The 23,747-nt window shown below is 41.1% G+C and overlaps 1 protein-coding gene across 1 annotated transcript in view; it reads right to left on the minus strand.

The window, feature by feature from the left end:
* The window catches only part of iqgap2 (IQ motif containing GTPase activating protein 2), a 349,836-nt gene extending 327,487 nt beyond the window's left edge, over positions 1-22,349 (minus strand). Inside the window, exon 1 of the mRNA XM_072547695.1 lies at positions 22,177-22,349. Coding sequence (XP_072403796.1) covers positions 22,177-22,219 — 43 coding nt within the window. The 5' untranslated portion in view covers positions 22,220-22,349. The remainder of the gene's footprint in view (positions 1-22,176) is intronic.
* Positions 22,350-23,747: the final 1,398 nt, after the last annotated feature.

Below are 23,747 nucleotides of genomic sequence, written 5' to 3' on the forward strand. Positions count from 1 at the left end.
ATCTCTGTTTAACCAATAGAAAAAGTAGAAATAAATTGAGTTACTTTCCAGGGTGACAGATGTAATTAATGGAATGATGTAAGGATCAATGGTTGGGTTCTATCTATTCAAATATTGATTTGGCAAGACCAGGAATAGTGAATATATAGTTTTAATCTCCTTACCAATAAATACAAAAGGTTCACTAAAAGTGATTCCTGGAATGAGAAGGCCACCTACAAGCAAATGTAGGATCAATGTGCTCTAGAATTCCAAGAAGAGCAATATGATTGCACTGAAAAATAAAATGGAGTGGGAGTTCAGCAGAGTAAAGGATGTTTTCCTGGTTGAAAGGTGTAGAGTCATAGAGATGTACAGCATGGAAACAGACCCTTCGGTCCAATCTGTCCTTGCCGATCAGATATCCCAACCTAATCTAGACCCATCTGCCAGCACCTGGCCTATATCCCTCCAAACCCTTCCTATTCATATATCCATTCAAATGCCTCTTAAAATGTTGCAATTGTACCAGCCTCCACCACATCCTCTGGCAGCTCATTCCATACGCGGACCATCCTCTGCGTGAAAAAGTTGCCCTTTAGGTCTCTTTTATATCTTTCCCCTGTCACCCTAAACCTATGCCCTCTAGTTCTGGACTCCCCGACCCCAGGAAAGAGACTTGGTCTATTTATCCTATTCATGCCCCTCATAATTTTGTATACCTCTATAAAAGGTCACCTCTCAGCCACCAACCCTCCAGGGAAAACAGCCCCAGCCTGTTCAGCCTCTCCCTATAGCTCAGATCCTCCAACTCTGGCAACATCCTTGTAAATCTTTTCTGGACCCTTTCAAGTTTCACAACACCTTTCCGATAGGAAGGAGACCAGAATTGCACGTAATATTCCAACAGTGGCCTAACCAATGTCCTGTACAGCCACAACAAGACCTCCCAACTCCTCTGTACTCACTACTCTGACCAATAAAGGAAAGCATAGGATAGTGAAGAAGGCATTTGCTATCTACCTGCAACTCCACTTTCAAGGAACTATGAACCTGCACTCCAAGGTCTCTTTGTTCATCAACACTCCCTAGGACCTTACCATTAAGTGTATAAGTCTTGCTAAGATTTGCTTTCCCAAAATGCAGCACCTCGCATTTATCTGAATTAAACTTCATCTGCCACTTCTCAGCCCATTGGCCCATCTGGTCCAGATCCTGTTGTAAACTGAGGTAACCCTCTTCGCTGTCCACTATACGTCCAATTTTGGTGTCATCTACAAACTTACTAACTGTACCTCTTATGCTCACATCCAAATCATTTATGTAAATGACAAAATGTAGAGGACCCAGTACTGATCCTTGTGGCACTCCACTGGTCACAGGCCTCCAATCTGAAAAACAACCCTCCACCACCACCCTCTGTCTTCTACCTTTGAGCCAGTTCTGTATCCAAATGGCTAGTTCTCCCTGTATTCCGAGAGATCTAACCTTGCTAATCAGTCTCCCAAGGGGAACCTTGTCGAACGCCTTACTGAAGTCCACATAGATCACATCTACTGCTCTGCCCTCAATCTTCTTTGTTACTTCTTCAAAAAAACTCAATCAAGTTTGTGAGACATGAATTCCCACACACAAAGCCATGTTGACTATCCCGAATCAGTCCTTGCCTTTCCAAATACATGTACATCCTGTCCCTCAGGATTCCCTCCAATAACTTGGCCACCACCAAGGCCAGGCTCACCGGCCTATAGTTTCCTGGCTTGTCTTTGCCACCCTTCTTAAACAGTGCCACCACATTTGCCAACCTCCAGACTTCCAGCACCTCACCTGTGACTATCGAGGATACAAATATCTCAGCAAGAGGCCCAGTAATGACTTCTCTAGCTTCCCACGGTTCTCTGGTACACCTGATCAGGTCCTTGGGATTTATCCACCTTTAACCGTTTCAATACATCCAGCACTTCCTCCTCTGTAATCGGGACATTTTGCAAGATGTCACCATCTATTTCCCTACAGTCTATATCTTCCATATCCTTTCCACAGTAAATACTGACGAAAATATTCATTTAGTATCTCCCCCATTTTCTGTGGCTCCACACAAGGCCGACTTGCTGATCTTTGAGGGGCCCTATTCTCTCCCTAGTTACCCTTTTGTCCTTAATGTATTTGTAAAAACCCTTTGGATTCTCCTTAACTCTATTTGCCAAAGCTATCTCATGTCCCCGTTTTGCCCTCCTGATTTCCCTCTTAAGTATACTCCTACTTTCTTTATACTCTAAGGATTCACTCGATCTATCCTGTCTATACCTGACATATGATTTCTTCTTTTTCTTAACCAAACCCTCAATTTCTTTAGTCATCCAGCATTCCCTATACCTACCAGCCTTCCCTTTCACCCTGACAGGAATATACTTTCTCTGGATTCTTGTGAACATCTGCCGCCAATCAGCTTTTAAAAGTTCTTGCCTAATACCGTCAAAATTGGCCTTTCTCCAATTTAGGACTTCAACTTTTACATCTGGTCTATCCTTTTCCATCATGATTTTAAAACGAATAAAATTATGGTCGCTGGCCCCAAAGTGCTCCCCCACTGACACCTCAGTCACCTGCCCTGCCTTTTTTCCCCCCCCAAGAGTAGGTCAAGATTTGCACCTTCGAGTAGATACATCCAGATACTGAATCAGAAAATTTTCTTGTACACACTTAAATTCCTCTCCATCTAAACCTTTAACACTATGGCAGTCCCAGTTGATGTTTGGAAAGTTAAAATCCCCTACCATAACTACCCTATTATTCTTACAGTTGCTGAGATCTCCTTACAAGTTTGTTTCTAAATTTCCCTCTGACTATTGGGGGTCCATAATACAATCCCAATAAGGTGATCATCCTTATTTTCTTATTTCTCAGTTGTAAGGAATCACCCATTTAGCACTGAAACAAGGAGATGTTTCTTCACTGAAAGAAGTGTGAAACTTTGGAATTCTCAGTGGGCTGTGGCTACCAAGCTGATAAATATATTTAAGACTGAAACTGATATATCTAGACTTCCTCAGTACACAAAGATCTTTGGGAATGCAGTAGGTAGTTGGGGTGGAAGGTCAGCATGATCTTAGTTAATTACAAGAGGGCTAAGTGGGTTGTGTGGCCTCCTACTACTCTGATCATTTCCTTGTGACAACAGTGAGGCTAATGGAACCCTTCAATATTTCTGTATAAATGGGACCGAATGAGTAACAGATGCAGAGTTAAATGCAATGTTAAAATCTTTGTAGTGACCAAAACTTCCTAGAAGATAGATTGATTTCCAGTGTCAGATTCAAAATCAAAATATTCAACATTGCTCAGTAGGCAATAAATATACCAAACCAAAATGGAAAACAAATCACTGTTCCATTAACACAATCAAACTGCTTTATAAAGCATTTCAACTGCATGCTACAGGGAATATGTAACCTTGAAGATTAACTCCCTCCACCTTCCCAATAGGCTCTCTTTTCCCTACCATGAGAGATAGTGTGTTTTCCAGAGTCCATTGAAAGTTATTCTATCCAACCTTCTGAGCATTCCCAAACCAAATAATAGCAGTCAGGCCTACTACACTGGCTCCTTGTTCCTCAACAGGTCCTGTCTGCTTGAACAAAACCAGTTCTCATCAGTACTTCCCTCTGTGGCTAGTACAGAAAACAGATTTTCTGTTTTTTTAACATTAGTTGTGACAGAGCACTGTACAACTTTTGCACCAAGGTGTGAAAACTGTCACTTAGCTTTCTAAATGCTTCAATTAGAGTACAATTACAATAACACTGATTAGTATGACTTTACCCTTCATTCTTGATTATCTATTGTACTTAAAGTTAGATTTTAAACATAATCTTATAAAGTTCTACTTTATAACTACACTGTCCCTCTTTGCAGTTGCAGAAGCTGCCAAAATTTAGAAACAAAAACAGAAGTCGCTGGAAAAGCTCAGCAGGTCTGGCAGCATCTGTGAAGAGAAATCAAAGTCTCTCAGAAGTATCAAAATTCAGTACCATATCATGAGACAGAGGAGCAGAAGCAGTCATTTGACCCATTGAGGCTGGTCTGTCATTCAATGAGATCGTGCTGACAATATCAAAAAGTTATGAACCAAATTGCATGCTTGGTCATGACCTTCCCAAATATAATGTATTGCTCTCTACCTCACCATTGTAGGTCAGGAATTTGCTTAATTACAGGCTAAAAATTAAATGCATGACGTATATTTAAGGAAACTAAATAGTAGCAGAAGTCACCTCAGTGATATGACAACTGCTAATTATTTCTAATCAGTTGCTCTGACACTGAAAGTTAACTTGTGTTGTCTCATCTCTCCTTCAGACTTTACAACCAGATTACAAATATAAAAGATGATAAATATAAATAAATAAATTTTACTACAGTGACTTCAAGAACAGGTCAGAGACCAGAAATCCTGCAATGAACAATTCACCTCCTGACTCCCTAAAGCCTGTCCATAATCTACAAGATACATGTTGGGAGCGTGTTGGAACACTCTCCACTTACCTGGATGATGAAGCTCCAACAAGACACTCAAAGCCTGACACCATCCCACTTGACTGGTACCAGGTCGACAAACATCCAATTCCCTTCACTGATGGTCAGTAGCAACAGAACTGTGTACTAGTTACACAATTCACTGCAGCAATTCACCAAAGATCCTTAGACAGTGCCTTCCAAACCCATAACCAATTCCATCTTGAAGGATGAGGACAGTAGATACATGGGAACACCACCACCTGCACCCAACTCACCATCTTGACTTGGAATAATATCACCATTCCTTCAGTGCCATTAGGACAAACTCCTGGAATTCTGTCCCAAAGGGCATTTTTGGTTTACCTACAGAACATGGATTGCAGAGTTCAGGAAGCTCACCATCATCTTAAGAGCAACACAGAATGGGCAATAACATTGGCCAAACCATCCAGTCACACCCACATCTCATAAAAGGAATCAAGAAAAAAATATTCATGTCAAAATTTTGAAACTTTTTCCTGTTTGGTCCTTCTTCACTCTCCCTCCCCGAATCGAACACTGTTATTTCTATGCCAAAATTAAAGTTTGTTTCCTTCTCAGTTCCTCTATAAATTCTCAATCCTGAGTAGTCCAATCCTGAGTTGTCCAAGAAGGTTGCTTATGCTTTTTAGGACAATTAGAGATAGGTAATAAATGCTGGCCAAGCCAATGACTCCCAAGCAAGCATATTTTCAAAGCCTTTAAGAATTTTATGTAATTTAATTTCGCATCTATATTCACCCATGTTACTTCATTGCTATATAACATCTTAAATATAAACTTAATCCTCTAAATTCAATTCATTAAGGTTGATGCATAAATCTCAAATTTCAGTAAATGTTTATTTCAGGGAAGGGGAACATACTTGCTTTAGATAGAATGTGATTAATAGAACGCAGTACTCCACCTAAAGCATGCTCTCTCATTTTTGCTTTCCTTCTGAAACAGCGACACAGCCATTCAAATCACTTGTTTTTGGTGACTGAACGAAAGGCTAGTTAAAACCCTTCTATCCAGAACAATCCTGCAAACAACTCACTGATATCACGTGAAAGCGCAGTATCTCCACACAATCTGTTCTCACAGGAACAACACGATTCCAGATGGTGTGCGAGTGATTGTGGTCTACTTCTGACACACAAACACATGACAGTGCATTGCAAACAGAACTCTTCCATGCAAAATCCTTCAAGACACCATATCTCTAAAACACAATTCAGTAATCTGCAGAGCACAATTTTTAAAAGTGTCTGTGGAGAATTTAAAAATAACTTTTCCATGCAAGATGTTTTAGGAAGGAATTTAAACCAAATGTGCGAATGTAGAAAATATTATCCTGATATTGGGTCCCCAAGTTCAATCCTCAACCTGATCTCAGTCAAATTGTTTATTTTGAGGGGAGGTAGAGGGGCAGAACTATATCTGTTCTTGATACTCCTGGACTAGGTGGTAGATGTGACATCAGTGGAGCAGCACGGTGACTCAGTGGATATCACTGCTGCCCCACAGTGCCAGGGACCCAGGTTCGACTCCAGCATCAGAGCTGAAAAATGTGTTGCTGGAAAAGCGTAGCACATCAGGCAGCATCCAAGGAGCAGGTGAATCGACGCTTCGGGCATAAGCCCTTCTTCAGGAATGATTCCAGCATCAGGCAACTGTCCGTTCGGAGTTTGCACCTTCTCCCCATGTCTACATGGATTTTTTCCACGTTCTCCAGTTTCCTCCCATAGTCCAAAGATATGCAGGTTGGGTGGATCAGCCATGCTAAATTGTCCATAGTTTCTAGGGAGGTACAGGCTAGGTGGGTTAGCCACAGGAAATGCAGGGGTTACACAGATAGGAGGTTGGGTCAAGTGGAATGCTCTTTATAGAGTTCGTGTGGACTCGACGGGCTGAATGGACTGCTTCCACACTACAGGAATTCTATGAGAACATGACTGGAGTAACAGGTCAGGGAGAGAAATTACACTGTCTTCCTTTGCAGTTGCATAAGCTGCCAAAATTTAGAAACAAAAACAGAAGTCGCTGGAAAAGCTCAGGAGGTCAGGCAGCATCTGCGAAGAGAAATCAAAGTCAACATTTCAGGTCCAGTGACCTCCTCTCAGAACTATCAAAGTTTAGTACCAACTCATGAGATTATAATCCAGCACAATTTTCTGAAGGAGCGAATCAAGGGTCACCAAATAAGCTTCAAATCTGATCATTTAATCATGGGTGACTTTACATTTTGAAATTTATCAGCTGTTTAAGTCTCTGTCACAAGACACCAAAGAGGAAATCAGGAAATTTGACAGCTGGAGACAGAACAAAAATTAAAGACATCAGTGGAAAAAGCAAGAACAGGACAATTTTGAATTACTCAACATTTAGTACAAACTCTCTCATCTGCTGAATGTGGTTGAGCTATGAAATTATAAAACAGTGACAAAACAAATGGAGCAAAGAGAAGTCAATTTGGAAGCCTGTTCTGCAAAATCTGTTTAGAAAGTTTGCCCACCCAGTTATAAAAGTCAAATCATTGTGAAATAATGAAGTATGACTCACACTTTGCAACAGCAGACATTACACTTACATAAGGCTCCATCTGTGGATTAGTGGCATACTTCAAATTAGGACATAAATTAGAGCATTGATGGATCAACCAATCAAAAACTGCTCAAGGCGATGACCTGAGACTCCAAGGAGATCCCATTAGGGACCATTTGCAAAAAAAAAGTTTTCATGCTTAGTAAAAGGAAATAAGAGAAATAAGGATATGCTCATGTCTGAAGACAGCCACAATAAAAAGACAATAAGAATTCCAAATCATACAAATGGACTCTAGAGTGTTACAGGTAAACTCAAGGTACATAACTAGAAAACAAAATTCAATGAAGAAAAAATAAAGAACTACAACAGTATGTAGTAACTCAATATGTTTGTCAACCTTAGCTCAGTCAGAAAGATGAATGTGGTTGTCGGAGGGCAGTCATCTCTGCAGGAGTTCCTCGGGGTAATTTCCTTGGCCCAACCATCTTCGAGGGCTGGTGGGAAGGGAATGGTGAAAGATATGGAAGGGACAAAAAGACAATGGGATTGTTGACAGTCAGCCAGGATCAGAGAAGCTAAATAAATGATAAATGATAATGAAAGCTGACAGTAGGAAAGTATGCACAGGTTATACTGAAAGCCATCCACGTGATGAGATGATAAGATTAAGAATGGGCGAGAGTGAGTTGGCTGTGCCAACTGATCCCTGCACCATGATAGGACCTAGACGTGGGGATGGCTAAGAAACATGGAAGAACGGAATATGGCTTTAAAAAAAGTTATTGAACTCAAATGTTGAGTCTGAGAGGCTGCAGGGTCCTTAAGCTGAACTTTGCTGGAGCAGGCCTGCGACCGAAATAGAGGCCAGAATACACGGTGGTGTGGTGAAGTAGCCTTTTGAAAAAAGTTGTTAAAAACAAACTAATATTAAACTATTGTCTGGTCTTTCAAGCCCTATTAAGAATAGGCATTTATAAACTTCCAATCACTTGGCACCACCAGTTAGCTAAGGACTGTTGTGGAATTGCAGCTAACACCTCTGCAATTTCGATCCTCACTTCCTTCAACAACCGAGGTTACATTCAATTCAGACTTGTCAACTAACTACTGTACTTGCTGCTTGCTCATCAATATCTAATAAACTGGTAACTTCCTACTCATTTACCATAGTTGTGGCAAACTCTTGGTAAACACTAATGCAAAGTCCTCCAATCAGAGGCTCTTTATTTTTGATTTTTCATCAGCTTCATCACTCTCTGACAATCCATTTAGTACGAATATACATGTGGTGGATCTTTGGATTCGGTTGTGCAGGATCACGTCAAGATTCAAGCATAGAAGACCACAATGGAAGAACTCTGGGCAACTTGAGCTTCAGTTCAACAAATACACCATTGCTCTCACTGAAAAGTCAAGCAGATTAAAAACCAACACAAGCTAGGAACATATTACTTGCTCTTCAATGGTTTCCTAATCTCATCATTGTGGCATGGAAATTCCAAGTAATTGCTCAAGGGTGCTCACTGACAAACAAGTTTGCTACAGCGCAAACCTCTTCACAAGGCAAGGGATAAATTTGTACAACTTGTGTTTATATGTTGAACACATTGTGAACTTTTCACAATACAGCTACAGGATATGGTGGAACTAGCTGAATGTCCACACACTCAACACAGAAAAAGTTCAGTGTCCTCAACAAGTGTTTTGATAAGACAAATGAAAGCGAGGGCTCATCTCAAGGGATGTGCTGCATTTCTTAGAAACAATTAATTTGTTTTCGAACCTTTTCCTGCTTCACTAATGTTCCCAGCTTCTCAACTCCAATGCTAGACATCTGTTCATCTCGTCAATGTTCTGACTTCCGATGCTGAACATTTAACCAAGTGATTGAGTGCACTCAGTCGCAGAAGGCCTGGTACTGAAGGGTATATGTTCCCTTTGTTGTTGTAGTAGTAGTAGTAGCAGCAGCAGCAGTAGTAGCAGCAGCACCAGCACCAGCACCAACACCACCAACAACAACTCTATAAATTCCAAGGAATACCTTTTATTCTTTCTTGAAATAGAAGTTCTGCTCCTAAAATCAATATTGTTTGTCCATCCCTAATTTTCTTCAAAACAACTGCAAACCATTTGGATACTTACTCTGCTGTTAAGGGTGGTTCAGGATCTGGACCCAGTGACAGTGAAGGAAAGGCAATATAGTTCCAAGTAAAATTGATGTCTAGTGTTATGGACCAAGCCAGACCCTTTCAAAATATTTTAAAGTAGCCTAGACCCTAACTTTTTTTTTATTTTAAAGGCAGATGTGAAGAGGGTGTTGCCAGTCTGGTGCAACTGGTCAAACCACTCTACTTTAAGCAAAACAATTTACTTAAAACATTACAGTTGAAACACGAGCAAAAGGAAACGGAATTTAGAATAACTTAACTAATGGAAAACTTAAATAACCTGGTACAATAAGTATTACTGATTAACTGTTCCAATACAGTAACATTCCATAACCCCTTGGCAAAAAAGGTAAATTCAAACCCAGATTCTTCCAGGCAGGAGGGAACAACATCCAGAGAGATTTCAGAGAGTCAGTTAGGAATCCTTTGCTGAAGCTTCCAACCCTCCTGGTGCTCAAAACATCGTGTGCATGTCCATAGTAAAAAAAATGAAAACCTGAACTGGGAGAACTGGCCACTTCCCTTCCATCATTAAGTTATTTTTAAAAACTCCACCCCCAGACTCTTTGGCACCTCAAAAGACAACCCAGGACAAAATAACCTTTTAAAGTGACAACATTGTCACAGGTTTCCTGGGGACTTGTAATTGATGGTATTAGTATGTATCTACTGCTTTTGTCCGAGAAGTAAAAGTCTCAGCTTTGGAGGTTGCCGTTAAAGGAACTTTGTCGATTTTCTGTAATGCAACTTTCTGAGACTGTCCTTTGGAGGGTGGAGGAGTGAATATTGAAAATGGTGGATAGGGTATAAAACAAGCATGGTGCTCTGTCCAGAAAAGGCTCAGGTTCACAACATTTTTTGGAACTGCAGTCATCCAGACAATTGTGGAGTTTTCCATCACACTCCAAACCTGTGCCTTGCGCATGATTTAGAAGCTTTGGGGAGCTAGGAGGAAAGCTGTTCTGTGCAGGATTCCCAGCCTCTGATCTGCCTTTGTAGCAGCATTCAGTCTGGCTGGCTCAAAATACTTTCTTAAAATGATTATATCCACTTTATTACAAGATTCAGTGGAGAATAAAAGCTGAATCTACTGGTGATAAATGTGTAATATAGACAAACAAAACACAAAAAAAAATCCCAGTCAACTTGTGTAACTAGAAGTGAGTTAGTTCCAGCTCTAATTTCAAGTTGATCTTTCACTTATGATTCACCAACATTAGCCGATGCCAATGCAATTATTGAAACAACGCAATGTCAATTGTTGATTTACGTGAAAGAAATCATTGCCTTAGCTTTCTGAGCTCCAGCATTAATGAGCAGAGAACACAGAGATTGAGTAGTCATGTGACAAACTGGAGTTGCTGGACTCTGGCCCCCAATACAAATTTCCAAACATCTGAATCAATTTCAAAACACAACTGACCCAGTGTTCCACTGTTGACCATTTCTCAGAACAACTCTAACCAATAATCAATTGCCTGTCTGACCCGAATTGCATCCTCAATGAGCTGGAACTTGGGAACTTTTTGCCCAGAGGATCAAGAGAATTAAGAGACACGTTTTTAAACTGTACACTACGTTCCCAACAGATCTTAATGCTAAGCTTGACAAAAGCAACACAACTCTGCAACTGTGGATATTCTGCAAACAATGCCAACACTGTTTGTGAAAGTCTGTCATTAGGCATGTCTTGCAACCAAACACACAGCAAATAGCTACCAGAAAGAAAACCGATACAAACCATTTTCTGTTTTGCTTGCCTCTTACTTTTTTTTTAAAAAAGGAACCATCTCACTGGAATGGCAGCCTTCTGATTTGCAAGATGATAGCACTGCTCATGGTGACAATGCTGGAACTCTCTTCCTAATGGCATTGTGGATGCACCGACACCAAATGGACTACAGCAATTCAAGAAGGCTTCTCAACTCGGGATGGACAATAAACACTGGCCTAGCCAGTAACATCCCCTGTATGAGTAAAGGAAACTACAGCACAAACTTAAAAATCACTAGATGTAGCTCAGCAGCTGCACTCTGGCATGGCAATCGCTGCTAGGTTTGATGGCAGTAGATTGAGGAAGGGCACAATTCTCTGCACTACTGGCACACAACTCAAGGGCATAGGTTCAAGGTGAGAGGGGAACGATTTAAAAGGGACTTAACAAGCAACCTTTTCACACAGAGGGTGGTATGGATATGGAATGAGCTGGCTTGGGAAGTGGTGGAGATGGGTACAATTTCAACATTTAAAAGGCATCTGGATGGACACAAGGATACAAAGGGTTAAGAGAATATGGACCAAATGCTGGCAAATGGGACTAGATTAATTTAGGATATCAGTTCAGCGTGGAAGAATTGAATTGAAGAGTGTCTCTGTATTGTACATCTCTGTGACTCTTATTTGGTCCCTTTGTTCAACTACTCTTGCATTTTTTTTAAGATTACTTACAGTGTGGAAACAGGCCCTACGGCCCAACAAGTCCACACCGCCCCGCCGAAGCGCAACCCACCCATACCCCTACATCTACCCCTTACCTAACACTACGGGCAATTTAGCATGGCCAATTCACCTGACCTGCACATCTTTGGACTGTGGGAGGAAACCGGAGCACCCGGAGGAAACCCACGCAGACACGGGGAGAATGTGCAAACTCCACATAGTCAGTCGCCTAAGGCGGGAATTGAACCCAGGTCTCTGGCGCTGTGAGGCAGCAGTGCTAACCACTATGCCACCGTGCCGCCCATTTTGTAACTCCTTGCTGCCTCCAATGACTTTCCAAACAGTCAGACTCCAGAGATACAGCAGTCAGCAACTATCTCCTAGTTGTTAATATCAATGTTTGTCAAATTCATCTCTCAGTTGCTGGTGTCTTAGAGTTATGGAGATGTACAGCATGGAAACAGACCCTTTGGTCTAACTCATCCATGCCAACCAGATATCCCAACCCAATCTAGTTCCACCTGCCAGCACCTGGCCTATATCCCTCCAAACCCTTCCTATTCATATACCCAACCAGATGTTGCAATTGTACTAGTCCCCACCACTTCCTCTGGCAGCTCATTCCATACATGTACCACCCTCTCCATGCAAATGTTTCCCATTAGGTTTCTTTTATATCTTTCCCCGCTCACTGTGAACCTATGTTCTCTAGTTCTGGATTCCCCACCCCAGGGAAAAGACCTTGTCTATTTACTCTATCCACACCCCTCATGATTTTATAAACCTCTATAAAGGTCACCCCTCAACCGTGTCCTTGTGACTCAGTGGCCAATTCACAGTCCAGAAGGTCTTTGGATTCACGGCCTTCATCTATCGGAGGAAGAAGGTGGTCAAGCCAGCACACACCTAAAGGTGATGGATCATCTCAAATGCATTGCTGCATTTCTTAAAAATAATTAATCTCTTTTCAAATTTGCCTTGCTTCACTAAAGTTTCCAGCTTCTCACAACGCCAATGCAAGACATCTGTTCATCTCAATGTTTTTAATTACGATGCTGAACATTTAACCAAGTAAGTGCACTCATTCTCAGAAAGACTGATACTAAAGGCCCACTACATCCTAATTTATAAAAGAATAATGAACAATAATTGTTTATCTTTCTCAGAAAGAGAATTCTGCCCTTAAAATAAACATTTTGGTTGTCCATCCCTAAATTCCTTTCAAACCGTTGCAATCCATCTGGTATAGGCACACTCACCCTGCTGTTAAGAAGGGTGGTTCAGGATCTGGACCTAGTGAAAGTGAAGAAAAGGCAAGGCATGTAATTCCAAGCAAGTTTAGTGCATGGCTTGCCAAACACTTGCAAGTGATGTCGTTACTATGCAGCTATAGCTTTTCTGGTAAAAGCTCTGTTGAATCATTATATTCTGGGACAGAGTTGATGACTTTCAGTTCGCCAGCACAGCCAGCATATTGGAGCTGACTGGAGCTTTTACAAGTCGGCTCTGAGCGGCTATACCGCCCTGCTGGCTGCTGTTTGAAGAGACAGTGACTGGTCGTGTGCTTTAAAGCTGCTGAATGCTTAAAGTCACACTCCTCAATTATTCAGTAGGTTTATTACATATTGCTTAGTAGCGACTGATGTTATGTCAAAGATACATGACGAATCAGGCCCAACTCAAGCAAACAGCAATCAATATGTAGAAACATAGAAAATATGAGTAGGAGTAGGCCATTTAGCCCTTTGAGCCACCTCTGTTAATCAATATGTTCACGGCTGATCATCCAATTGTATTCTGCCCATACCCCTTGATCCCTTTAGCACTAAGAACTATAAACAACTTCTTGAAAATATTCAATATTTTAGCCTCAATCATGTTCAGTAGAAGAGATTTCCACAGGCTCACCACACTCTAGATGAAGACATTTCTCCACATCTCAGTCCAAAATGGCTTACCACACATCCTTAAAACTGTGACCCCTTATTCTGGGCTCTCTGGTCATCCTGTGTTTATCTTGTCTGGACCTTTGGGCTCCGTTGTTGATCAAATTTCTCTTACAGCTGCTGAAAAGATTATGTCAGTTGTAGATCTGCCAGTTCTGAAATGAGCTTGGAATTCAGGGAAGCTATATTCAGCCAGAAACTGCAATCTGAAAAGGGCAAGTGCAGAAAAATACTTTTCCCCTCAAAGCTCAGAAGGGGGAAGCCCTCCAAAGAGCATCCCACCCAGAATCAGCCCCCGGGAGGAAATCAGAGCTCCCTGGAGGAAACCCGCACAGACTGCGCAAACACCACACAGTTGCCAGAGCCTGGTCCCTGGTGCTGAGAGGCAGTAGTGCTAGCCACTGAGCCACCATGCTGCCCACCAATTTGGAGGAGACCCAAATTCACGTGTTTTGAGAGTTCAGGCAGTAAAGCCTTAGCAGCTGGAACTTTTCACAGGAGAAATGAATCAATAGTTTGTTCAGATCCTCCACCATAGGTTCAACATCCAGTTCTACCATTGAAAGGCAGCTTTCAACAGTGTCTTGGGTTTCTGTGGTTACAGTATTAAGCTTAAATGTACAACATTATGCTCACTCAACTTCCCAACAGTTTACTACATTTGGTGATGTTCTCCCTGCATTCGGTTCCAATGGAGCCATCTCCTTTGCTGGCAGACTTGTCACTTTTTTGAATATGCCCCTTTCAGTTCCCAATGTCGAACAGCATTGAGATTCTGGCCTCGTTGTAAGCAGTAGTCATCAGTGCACCAACAAACTGTCTTCTGGCCTTCACTTCAAGCAGCTGTTACTGCTTTGAGAATCTTCTCACTCTTTGTAATTCAGAGTACTGACTGGCACACAATCACACATATCTCCCTCATAAAAAGTAGCCTTGATTCCCATCAGAGCTGTGGCAAGAATGTTGGCAGGATGTTTGACAACAGGCTTAATCACAGTGGAACTGAGGCAGTCCTCATCATGCTGCTACAAAAGTGCAGATTACAGCAAATAGCAGCTCATTCATTCCCCTATTTGGCCCAGTTATACAAACTAACTCACTAGCTGAGATCCGGCTAATTCAAAAGGTAGGGATAATGTACAAATTAACTCATCCTCTGTGCCAATAGGAAAGAGAGGGTAGGCATAAATGGATTTTCAGGCTGGCATGTAATAAATGGAGAGCTACAGTGATTAGTGCTGGAGGCCTCAATTACTTACAATCCATTGTAATAACTTAGGCGAAAGGATCAAATGCTATATTTGCTGACGATGCAAAGATAGGTTGGAAAGTAAGTTGCAAAGATGACAGAAGGATGGTACAAAAGGATATAGTTGAGTGAAGAGAATGGGCAAAAAAATTGCCAGATGTAGTATAAAGCAGGTAAAAGTAAACTTGTGATGAGGAGAAATTTCTTCACCTCCAGGGTTGAGTGCCTGCAGAACTCTGCCACAGAAAATGATGGTGGCCAAAACACATGGAGTATTTTCAAGAAGAATTTGACATAATGCTTGCGGTTAAAGGGATCAAAGAGTGAAAGTAGGAACAGGGTACTGAGTCAGATGATCAGCCATGATTATACTGAATGGCAGGACAGGCTCAAAAGGCCTCCTCCTGCTCGCCAGGCTTGTACACTTTGGCAGGAAGAACAGAAAAGCAACATATTTTAATGGATCGAGATTGCAGAACTCAGAGACAGAGGGGTGTTCTGGTACATGATTAAAAAGAAGTTAGCATGCAAGTACTGTAAGTGATTAGCAAAACAACTCAAATGTTGTTTATTGTGAGGGAACTTGAATACAAAGGTAGCTTATTTCATTATAGTTGTATGGAGCATTGGTGAGGCCACTTTTACATACAGTACAATTTTGATTCCTTACTTAAGGACAGAAGTAAATGTATTAATGCCATAGAGATTGACTCAGACAGCACAGAAACAGGTCCATGCAGAACATAATCCCAGACTAAACTAGTCCCACCTGCTTGCTCGTGGTCCATATCCCTCCAAATTTTTCCTATTCAAATTCTAATTCAAATGTCTTTTAAATGTTATAATTGTACCCACATCCACCACTTCCCCAGTAAGTTCATTCCACACACAAACCACCCTCTATGTAAAAAATTTGCCCTTCATGTCTTTTCTAAACTTCTCTCTCCTCTCACCTTAAAAATATGCCCAGAATCTTGAAATCCCCCATCCTAGGGAAAAGACAACCATTATTAACTCCATCAGTACCTCTCATTATTTTATAAACTTCTATCAGGTTGCCTCTCAACCTCCTACATTCCAGTGAAAACAGTCCCAGCCTTTCTTTATAAGTCAAATCTTCCATACCCAGCAACATCCTAGTAAATCTCGTCCAAACCCTCTCTGGCTTAATAATATCCTTTCTAGAACTGGCGACCAGAACTGGACACAGTATTCCAGAAAAGGCCTCAGCTATTAGATGCAGTTCTAATGAGGTTCACTTAACTGATGCCTGGAACGAGGTGACGGTGGAATTGTCTGATGAGGTAAAGTTTGGCAGGCTGATCTACAATCCATTGCAGTTTAGAACAATAAGCGGTGATCTTATTAAAACAAAATCCTGAGGAGACTTCACAAGGACAAAACAAACTATCCTTCAATTGTGGGATAGACTGGAACGAGGCAGAACATGTTCAAATTAAGATAAAGTCAAGGAGCTTTTTGTTTCTCTTGAATGGTCATGAGATTTGCGTAGTCCCTTCCCCAGAGAGCAACAGAGGAAAGGTTTGAGAATACATTTAAGGCAAAGTTAAATAGATTCTGGACTAACAAGTTTATAACAGTATACCAGAATACATTGTTGTAGCTAAAACCAGATCAGTCATGATTTTACCAAAGAGCAGCACATGTTCAATGGGCTGACAGGTCTACGCCTGCTTCTCATTCAGATGGGGTATTTTGTACCTACGGCCAAGTAATCCCCTGGCATTTATCAGATCATGTTTCAGTATCTGTTATATATGGAATGGTTCTAAAAGGGCTAATGCTGAAGATGAGATTAAGCTTCACCCAAACTGATGTTATCACAAGGACAGAGCTGGGGAAATCAGAACAGTTATGGATCTTAAAAGATGACAGACTAATCATTCCAGGTTTCTTCAATTTTTGTAACAATATCTATTGTATAAATGTAACTTGTACCTGATATTATACAATTAACTATGTCTTAAACAAGATAAGATCCTCTTTTCATTCAACCATGTTGTCTAGTGAACTTTACCACACTAGACAAAGCAGGCCCTATCAACTTATAAAACATAGCAATTCTGCCTTACTGTGCCAGTCTGAAGACATTTTAGTTGCAATCACACCAATAGTGGCAGCTGGGCAGGGGTAAATGGAATTTAATTTTAAAAAGACATAAAGAGAACAATAAAGCAAGGGAGTTAACACTGAACAGAAGCCTAGCAAGTAGAGATTATCCGATGGACCTTGGTGTGCATGTCCACAGATCCTTGAAGGCTGAAGGATAGGTAAATAAGGTGGTTAAGATTTATGGCATACTGCCTTTACAGTGAAGGCTTTAAATACAGATGCAAAGAGGATACAGTTTTAAAAGGTAAAGCACAAAATGTTGAGGGTTTTGAGGGAGAAAGCTTTTCACCCAAAGGCTTATGGGTATCTAGAACTCTCAGCCTAAAACACTGGTAGAGGTGGGAAACCTCAAGACATTTAGATGAATAGCTAAAAGTGCCACAGCACACAAGGCTACGGGCTAAGCGCCAAAAAATGATATCAGAATAGTTAGTTTGATAAGTGGTGCAAAGGACCAAAGGACCTCTTTCTGTGCTGTCAAAACTATAACCGTTATGACAGTATCCAACTGAATTGCAGAAGATTCGTAAGCAAGCTTTTAGAGTGCAGATATTTGAAGTGTAAAACTCAATTTCATACACAATCATACCAAAACTGACATGAAAATGTGCAAATCAGAAATTTAAAATTTAATCTAATCATTTGAGATCTTTAATCACCAACACAAACACACTGGAGTTCAAATGGTGTAAAAACATTTGACTGAAATAAAGTTCATATTCAATTCTGTTAATTGGATCAGTTGTTTCCTACCACAATACTAAGTTTAGCTCGCACTGAAGATTTGCAGAAGTGTAATAAAGGCCTCGGCTGTTAAGGGCATGATTTGTTCCTTCAATCATACCACAATCTGATGCACAGCACAATATGTCAATGTCACTAAACTGCACAATTACTGTAATTAGTTGTCTTATTCATTAGCCCACCAGTTCATATCTCAGTCAAAAATTAAGACTGAGATTTCAACATACTAATGTCAATCATCATATTCAGAGTCCTGTGAATTCATTAATTGTAACTTGAGGCTTAGAACTTTCCTATGTGCAACACAATGGCTTCTCCACCTCAATATCCTTCCTACACCTGCATCTTTACGTCTGGCACGCCTCCTATTGCTCACCAACACACTGTCTCACTGACATCAAAAAGCATGGCTATTTTTCAGATGAGTGCTGATAATATCCAATGCTACCTCACTACTATCTTGCTCAACTCCTCCAATGTTGTTAACTATTGGACTACTGATCTGAATTGCTGGATTGGATACAGTTTTCTCCCAATTAAACACTGCAAAAACTAAAGTAGTTGGTTTTGGTCCCTGCTTCAAACTCAACCTCCCTAGCTACCAACTCCATTCTTCTCCCTAGCAATAGTTCATTCACAAGCTTGGTGTCCTAGTTGGCACCAAGATAAGCTTCCAAACCTATCTTCATGGTGGCATGAATTGGTATTAGGTTAAAGAAGTGAAAATAAACAGATTTCACCCCTGTTTCAACTTCTCTACTGTGAAAACTCATTCATTCCTTTGTTATTCCATTCTTACTAATTCAATGCAGTCCTGGCTGGTCTCCCACATTAGCCTCTCCATAGACTTTGCTGCTTGAATCTTCGCTCAGACTTGATCCCAGTTATGTTTCACCCCTGTGCTCAGATCTATACTGTCAACCAACATCTTGCCCTGAAAATTCTTGATCACCTCCTGAAACCTCTCCAATGCCCCATTCCTACCCCCAGGCAAATTACTGTAACCTTGTCTAGCACTTACCTAATTCTGGCTGAATACCCCTGATTTTTAAAAATTGATTCACAGAATGTGGACATCATTGTCTAGGCCAGCAGTTATTGCCCAGGCCAGTAGTTATTGCCCAGGTCGGTAGTTATTGCCTATCCCTAGTTGCTCTTGAGAAAGTGGTGGCTGCCTTCTTGAAATGTTGCAGTCCACCTGCTGTGGAATGACTCACAATGCAATTCGAAAGGGAATTCCAGGAGTTTGACTCAGTAACAGTGAAGGAACAGCAATATATTTCCAAGTCAGAATGGTGAGTGTCTTAGAGATCCCTGGCGCTGTGAGGCAGCAGTGCTAACCAGTGAGTTACAGTACCTTGCAGATGGAGGACAGACTTTGGGGAGTCAGGTGGTGAGTTACTCACCTCAGTATTCCTCGTCTCGAACCTGCTCTTGTAGCCACTGTGTTTATGTGGTGAGTCCAGTTGAGTTTTGGTCAATGACAACCACCAGGATGTTGATAGTGGGGGAATTCAATGATGGTGAGACCATTGAACTCCAAGGGACAGTGGTTATATCGGTGATGGCCATAGCCTGGCATTTGTGTCACAGAAATGTTACTTGCCACTGTCAGCCGAAGCTTGGACCTTGTCCAGATGTTGTGTTTGGACATTGACATCTTCAGCTGCCTAGGACCTAAGCTCTGATCTTTCCTCCCTCTATCTCTGATCTTGATGTCACAGAAGACACTTCTTAAAATCTACATCTTTGACCAAGCCTTTTGCTATCTGACCTAATGTATCCTTATTTGGCTTGTTTCATTCTAATGAGAACATAGTAACATAGGGAAATTGTCAATGGTCACCCAAGGGCCCAAGCTAATACTCTGAGGATATGGTTCAAATTTTGACATGGCATCAAGAGGAATTTATATTCAATTAATAAAACTGGCTTTGAAATCTAGTCTCAGTAATGCTGACAACAAAACTATCAGCAATTGCTATAATAATCCATCTGGTTCAATGTCCTTTGGAGAAGGATCGTATCATCCATACCTGATCTGGCATACGCGAGGTCTGTAACAGTGTAATTGCTGTTAACCACCTTCCTAGTGTGCAGGCAAGCAATTCAGTTCAAGTTCAACTCAAGATGGGCAGCAAATGCTGGCTTTGCCATCAACACCCACATCCCAAGAAAGAATAAATGAACTGCCCCAGTGGGGCCTTGGGGCATCTAGTTATGTTGTGACAGGCCACTACTCCTTCAGTGAGTAGAAATTATAAACAATATTAAATAAATTATCTGGCAAAGTCTAATGACTATTTAAATGACATGGTATCAAAGAAATGTGACCGTAACAGTATCAACCTGTATCCATTCCAAATAATTAATCAAAACATAGCTCTCCCCATAGTTCCCTAACTGAGGTCCGCAAATCATTAACAAAATTGTTCACCTCCATGACTGGGACTGACAAGTGGAGAATAACCTCAAACTTCTAAAATGTTAGATGAATTCAATGAAAATCATATTTTTTTAAAAAATTCAAGACATCAAAATTATGCTCAAGAATCTCGCACCACGGGCAAAATACAGGATTGACGTTTGCTGACATCAGCAGGTCAAAATCCAGGGCTAAAGTTCAAAGTTTGCAAAGTTTATGTTTTACCTGCTTATACAAATAACATTCAGATAAGTGGGCAACCCAAAAAGTCTATGCTCTTATTTAACCCTAAATACACAGAGTAGCAGCATATTATTTTTCTACATTCTTTTGACCATAAGAATGTCGGACATTTATTAAATTACCATTCAATGAAGTTATGGCTAATCCAATCAGCTGTTCTTAATAGCAATACCCCTATTTTCATAGTTAAAAATCACAACACCAGGTTTTGGTCAAACAGGTTGTTGTGCGATTTTTAACTTTGTATATCCCAGTCCAACACTGGCATCTCCAAATCATGACTCCTATTTTCATAGATTTCTTCAGTTTTCACAAATTTACTAATTTGAATGTGTGCAACAAGTGACCATCCAACATTGAGATATCCAAAGATTCACAATCATTTGAGTGAAGAAATGTCTTATCTCAATAATAAATAGCTGACCCCCTTATAAGAACACTTGGGCCAGCATCTTCCATGATTTAAAACACCCGCAGATTTCAAAACAGTTTTCAGGTCCCAACTCCATCCAAAGTGCCTGCTGTTTACAGTGAAATCTTACAACAGAATCTACATTCACTGTCTAATCAAGGACAGCAGAGAAACACATAACAGAAGGCCAAAGAGAACATTGTCCCAGCTTGTACCCTGTGGAGCCATTACAAATTACAATTACGATCTCTTTCATTCTTTAAAAACCTCAAAGTCAAGCTACTCAAATCAAAGAACAATCTCCTAATCCCAGATGTTGCATCTATTTGGGGCAAAATATCGTTCCCAGGCAAAGAAACTAAACCTGTATACAGTACTCCGCGTGTGGTGTCACCAATAATTGTAGGAAAGTTTCTTGCACGTTCTGACAAAAAAAAGTATGAGTACTCTTAAAACAAGAGGGGAGGGAGGTGGCATTGCTGCTGTTCTCTTATCAGCGAACAAAATTGAGAGAATGACATGCAAATTAGTTAACAGGTGGTTGAAAGTAATTTCCCTTTTTGGTTTGTGTCACCACCCCACCCTATTGAAAAAGGGAGAAGCTGAGTCAGTTTCCTTCAAGTCGGTAAGATTTATGCACATCTTTATGGTAGTGAAAGAATACTGAAAATTAGAGGCTGCAGACATGTGAAGTGTCCAGAACACAGAAGCTGCCATGCGTTCAAAGTGCATTTTATGTAGGTATCCGTGCCCTTGCCTGTGAGAGTGTACTCAGGGAGTGAGTGAGTACGTGCCCTCTGATCCCCAAACGCACACAGGAGGAGCCTTCAGTCCTCCACCACATCTCGTCTCTGATTCAATTCCACTCGGCAGGGAGAGCAACTGGGGCGCATTCTCCCCTTCAATGTTCAAAGTTTACAAATGCAGGAAAAAAAGTTTTAAAATTGCAATTGAATTTTTAAACAAAAAATCCTTAAGGGAGTGAAGGGACACGTTTCAGATTTAAAGAAGCAAAGATGCGAGACACGCGAAAAAAAAAAGTAATTTCGAGAGGAAACCGGAAATCTAAAGACACGTCCTCTTGTGAAGCCGCACACACACAAAAAAAAGCTTAAAATAAAAAAAATCAATATTCCAGACACAGAGCGCGGTTAGTTTAACGCCACAGAATTGGAATGACCCTTCCAATGTAGACCAGACTGCTTTAAATGTCGTTTGCATCTTTGTATCAAATTCTGTGGCAAAAGTTGTTGCAGACTGCCCGGGAGTCGCGTGTTGTGGATATAAAGTAGCGCGGGGTTGCAGGGTGCCAGCGCCTCCCCATTCTCAGAGCTTGGAACAAGATTACTCACATCCATAGCGGGGTCTGTGCAAAGTCAGGTTCTCCTCGTACATCCTCGCCTCACTGCGCTCACTCCACACTCCGGATTGTCCTAATGTGTATACACACACCACGTCCCACAGTGACTCTCTGCCGCTCTCTCTCTCTCTCCTTCCCCCTCACCCTCCCCTGCTCTCACTGCACTAGGTTTCCTTCACCGTCCCGTTATACCGTGGGGAGCAGCGCCTCTCCCCGGCCACTCTGTCTCTCGCAGCGGCCCCTGTTGGCTTACACAGCCCGTTACACTCTTCAGCAGCTTTCAAGCCCCACACACTCTGGCGCTGAACTGCACGTTTCTTTTTTGGTGACTGGGGGTGTCAGGCCCACGAGAAAGTGTTTGAGAATCTCCCCCGTCAAGCAACTTGGGAATTCACTCCCATAGGATTTCCACTCTCACAGTATGACATAACCTTCTTTAACACAGTCAGATCGGAAGTGGGAATATTGACGGATGATTGCACGGTGTTTTGTTACGTTGGTAGTTCGACTAGCAGTCACTGATTGACCAGTAAGTTTACTGGACTCATATAAACACGGCAGCAACAATATTCAGCTGAAGGCTGGCCGTTCTGCAGTGAACAACTTTGACTCCTTAAAAAAACCTTCCACCAACTTCAAGCCGCAAGTTCAGGGTGTGATGGAATACTCTCTTGGCCATGCTTGCCTGAATGAGCACAGCTTCAAGAACACTAGTGATGCTTAATACTATCTAGGGAGAAAGACTGCTGAATAACACTCCTGCCACCAACAACTCATTAATGTACCACTTAAGGAAGCCATTGTCATTTCCACTATGTTGTTATATCATGGTGATCTATTCATACTGCCATTATCTAAAGCCGTAATCATTGAACTTATAAAACTGAGTAGTTGTGTTTATGTTGTTGGTGAGGGTGCATCAAGCAAAAGACAAGTGGAGTGTTAATGGTAGCAAAGGAGTAATGTGCCAGTCAGCTTCCATTTTACATTTGAAATAGGCAAGTAGCTGACTAGCTCCAAACAAGTTAGATCCAGGTCTCCAACAAAGAAACCTGCATGGGATCGGGATACATTCTGACTGATTTCCTGTTGAAGTTACAATTGACTATTTTTATCGTCACCATTTCAATGTTCTCATTTCCCAATGTTCTTCTCATCATATAGTGTCTGACAAGATTGAGAAGATGGACCTTTGGTGGACTTCTTCATTCAGTTGGAAATATCTTGTCATTTTTCCTTAAGTGTTACGCATAGCTAAAACTAGACATAGATTCTTTATTATTGAACATACCCCAAGTGCAATGCATACTCAGATGTCTGTACACTCAAAAAGTGATACTTTGTAAGTGATACCTTGTAAGTGCTAGTACTTGCTAGTATCAAAAAAGCTAAATTGTAAAACAAAGTTCACGCACATGTAATTTTCACCTGAATTTTATTCTCTCATCTTGTTAAGATTTCAAAATTCACTGATTTTTATTTATGGTTTATACTACTAAAAGTATGGCAAAGTTAAAAAACAGAACTTGGTACTTTGAAAATTAATCATTGATTAATAATGGG

This window comes from Chiloscyllium punctatum, chromosome 2 (assembly GCF_047496795.1).
Source record: "Chiloscyllium punctatum isolate Juve2018m chromosome 2, sChiPun1.3, whole genome shotgun sequence".
In the NCBI taxonomy this organism is placed as follows: domain Eukaryota; kingdom Metazoa; phylum Chordata; class Chondrichthyes; order Orectolobiformes; family Hemiscylliidae; genus Chiloscyllium; species Chiloscyllium punctatum.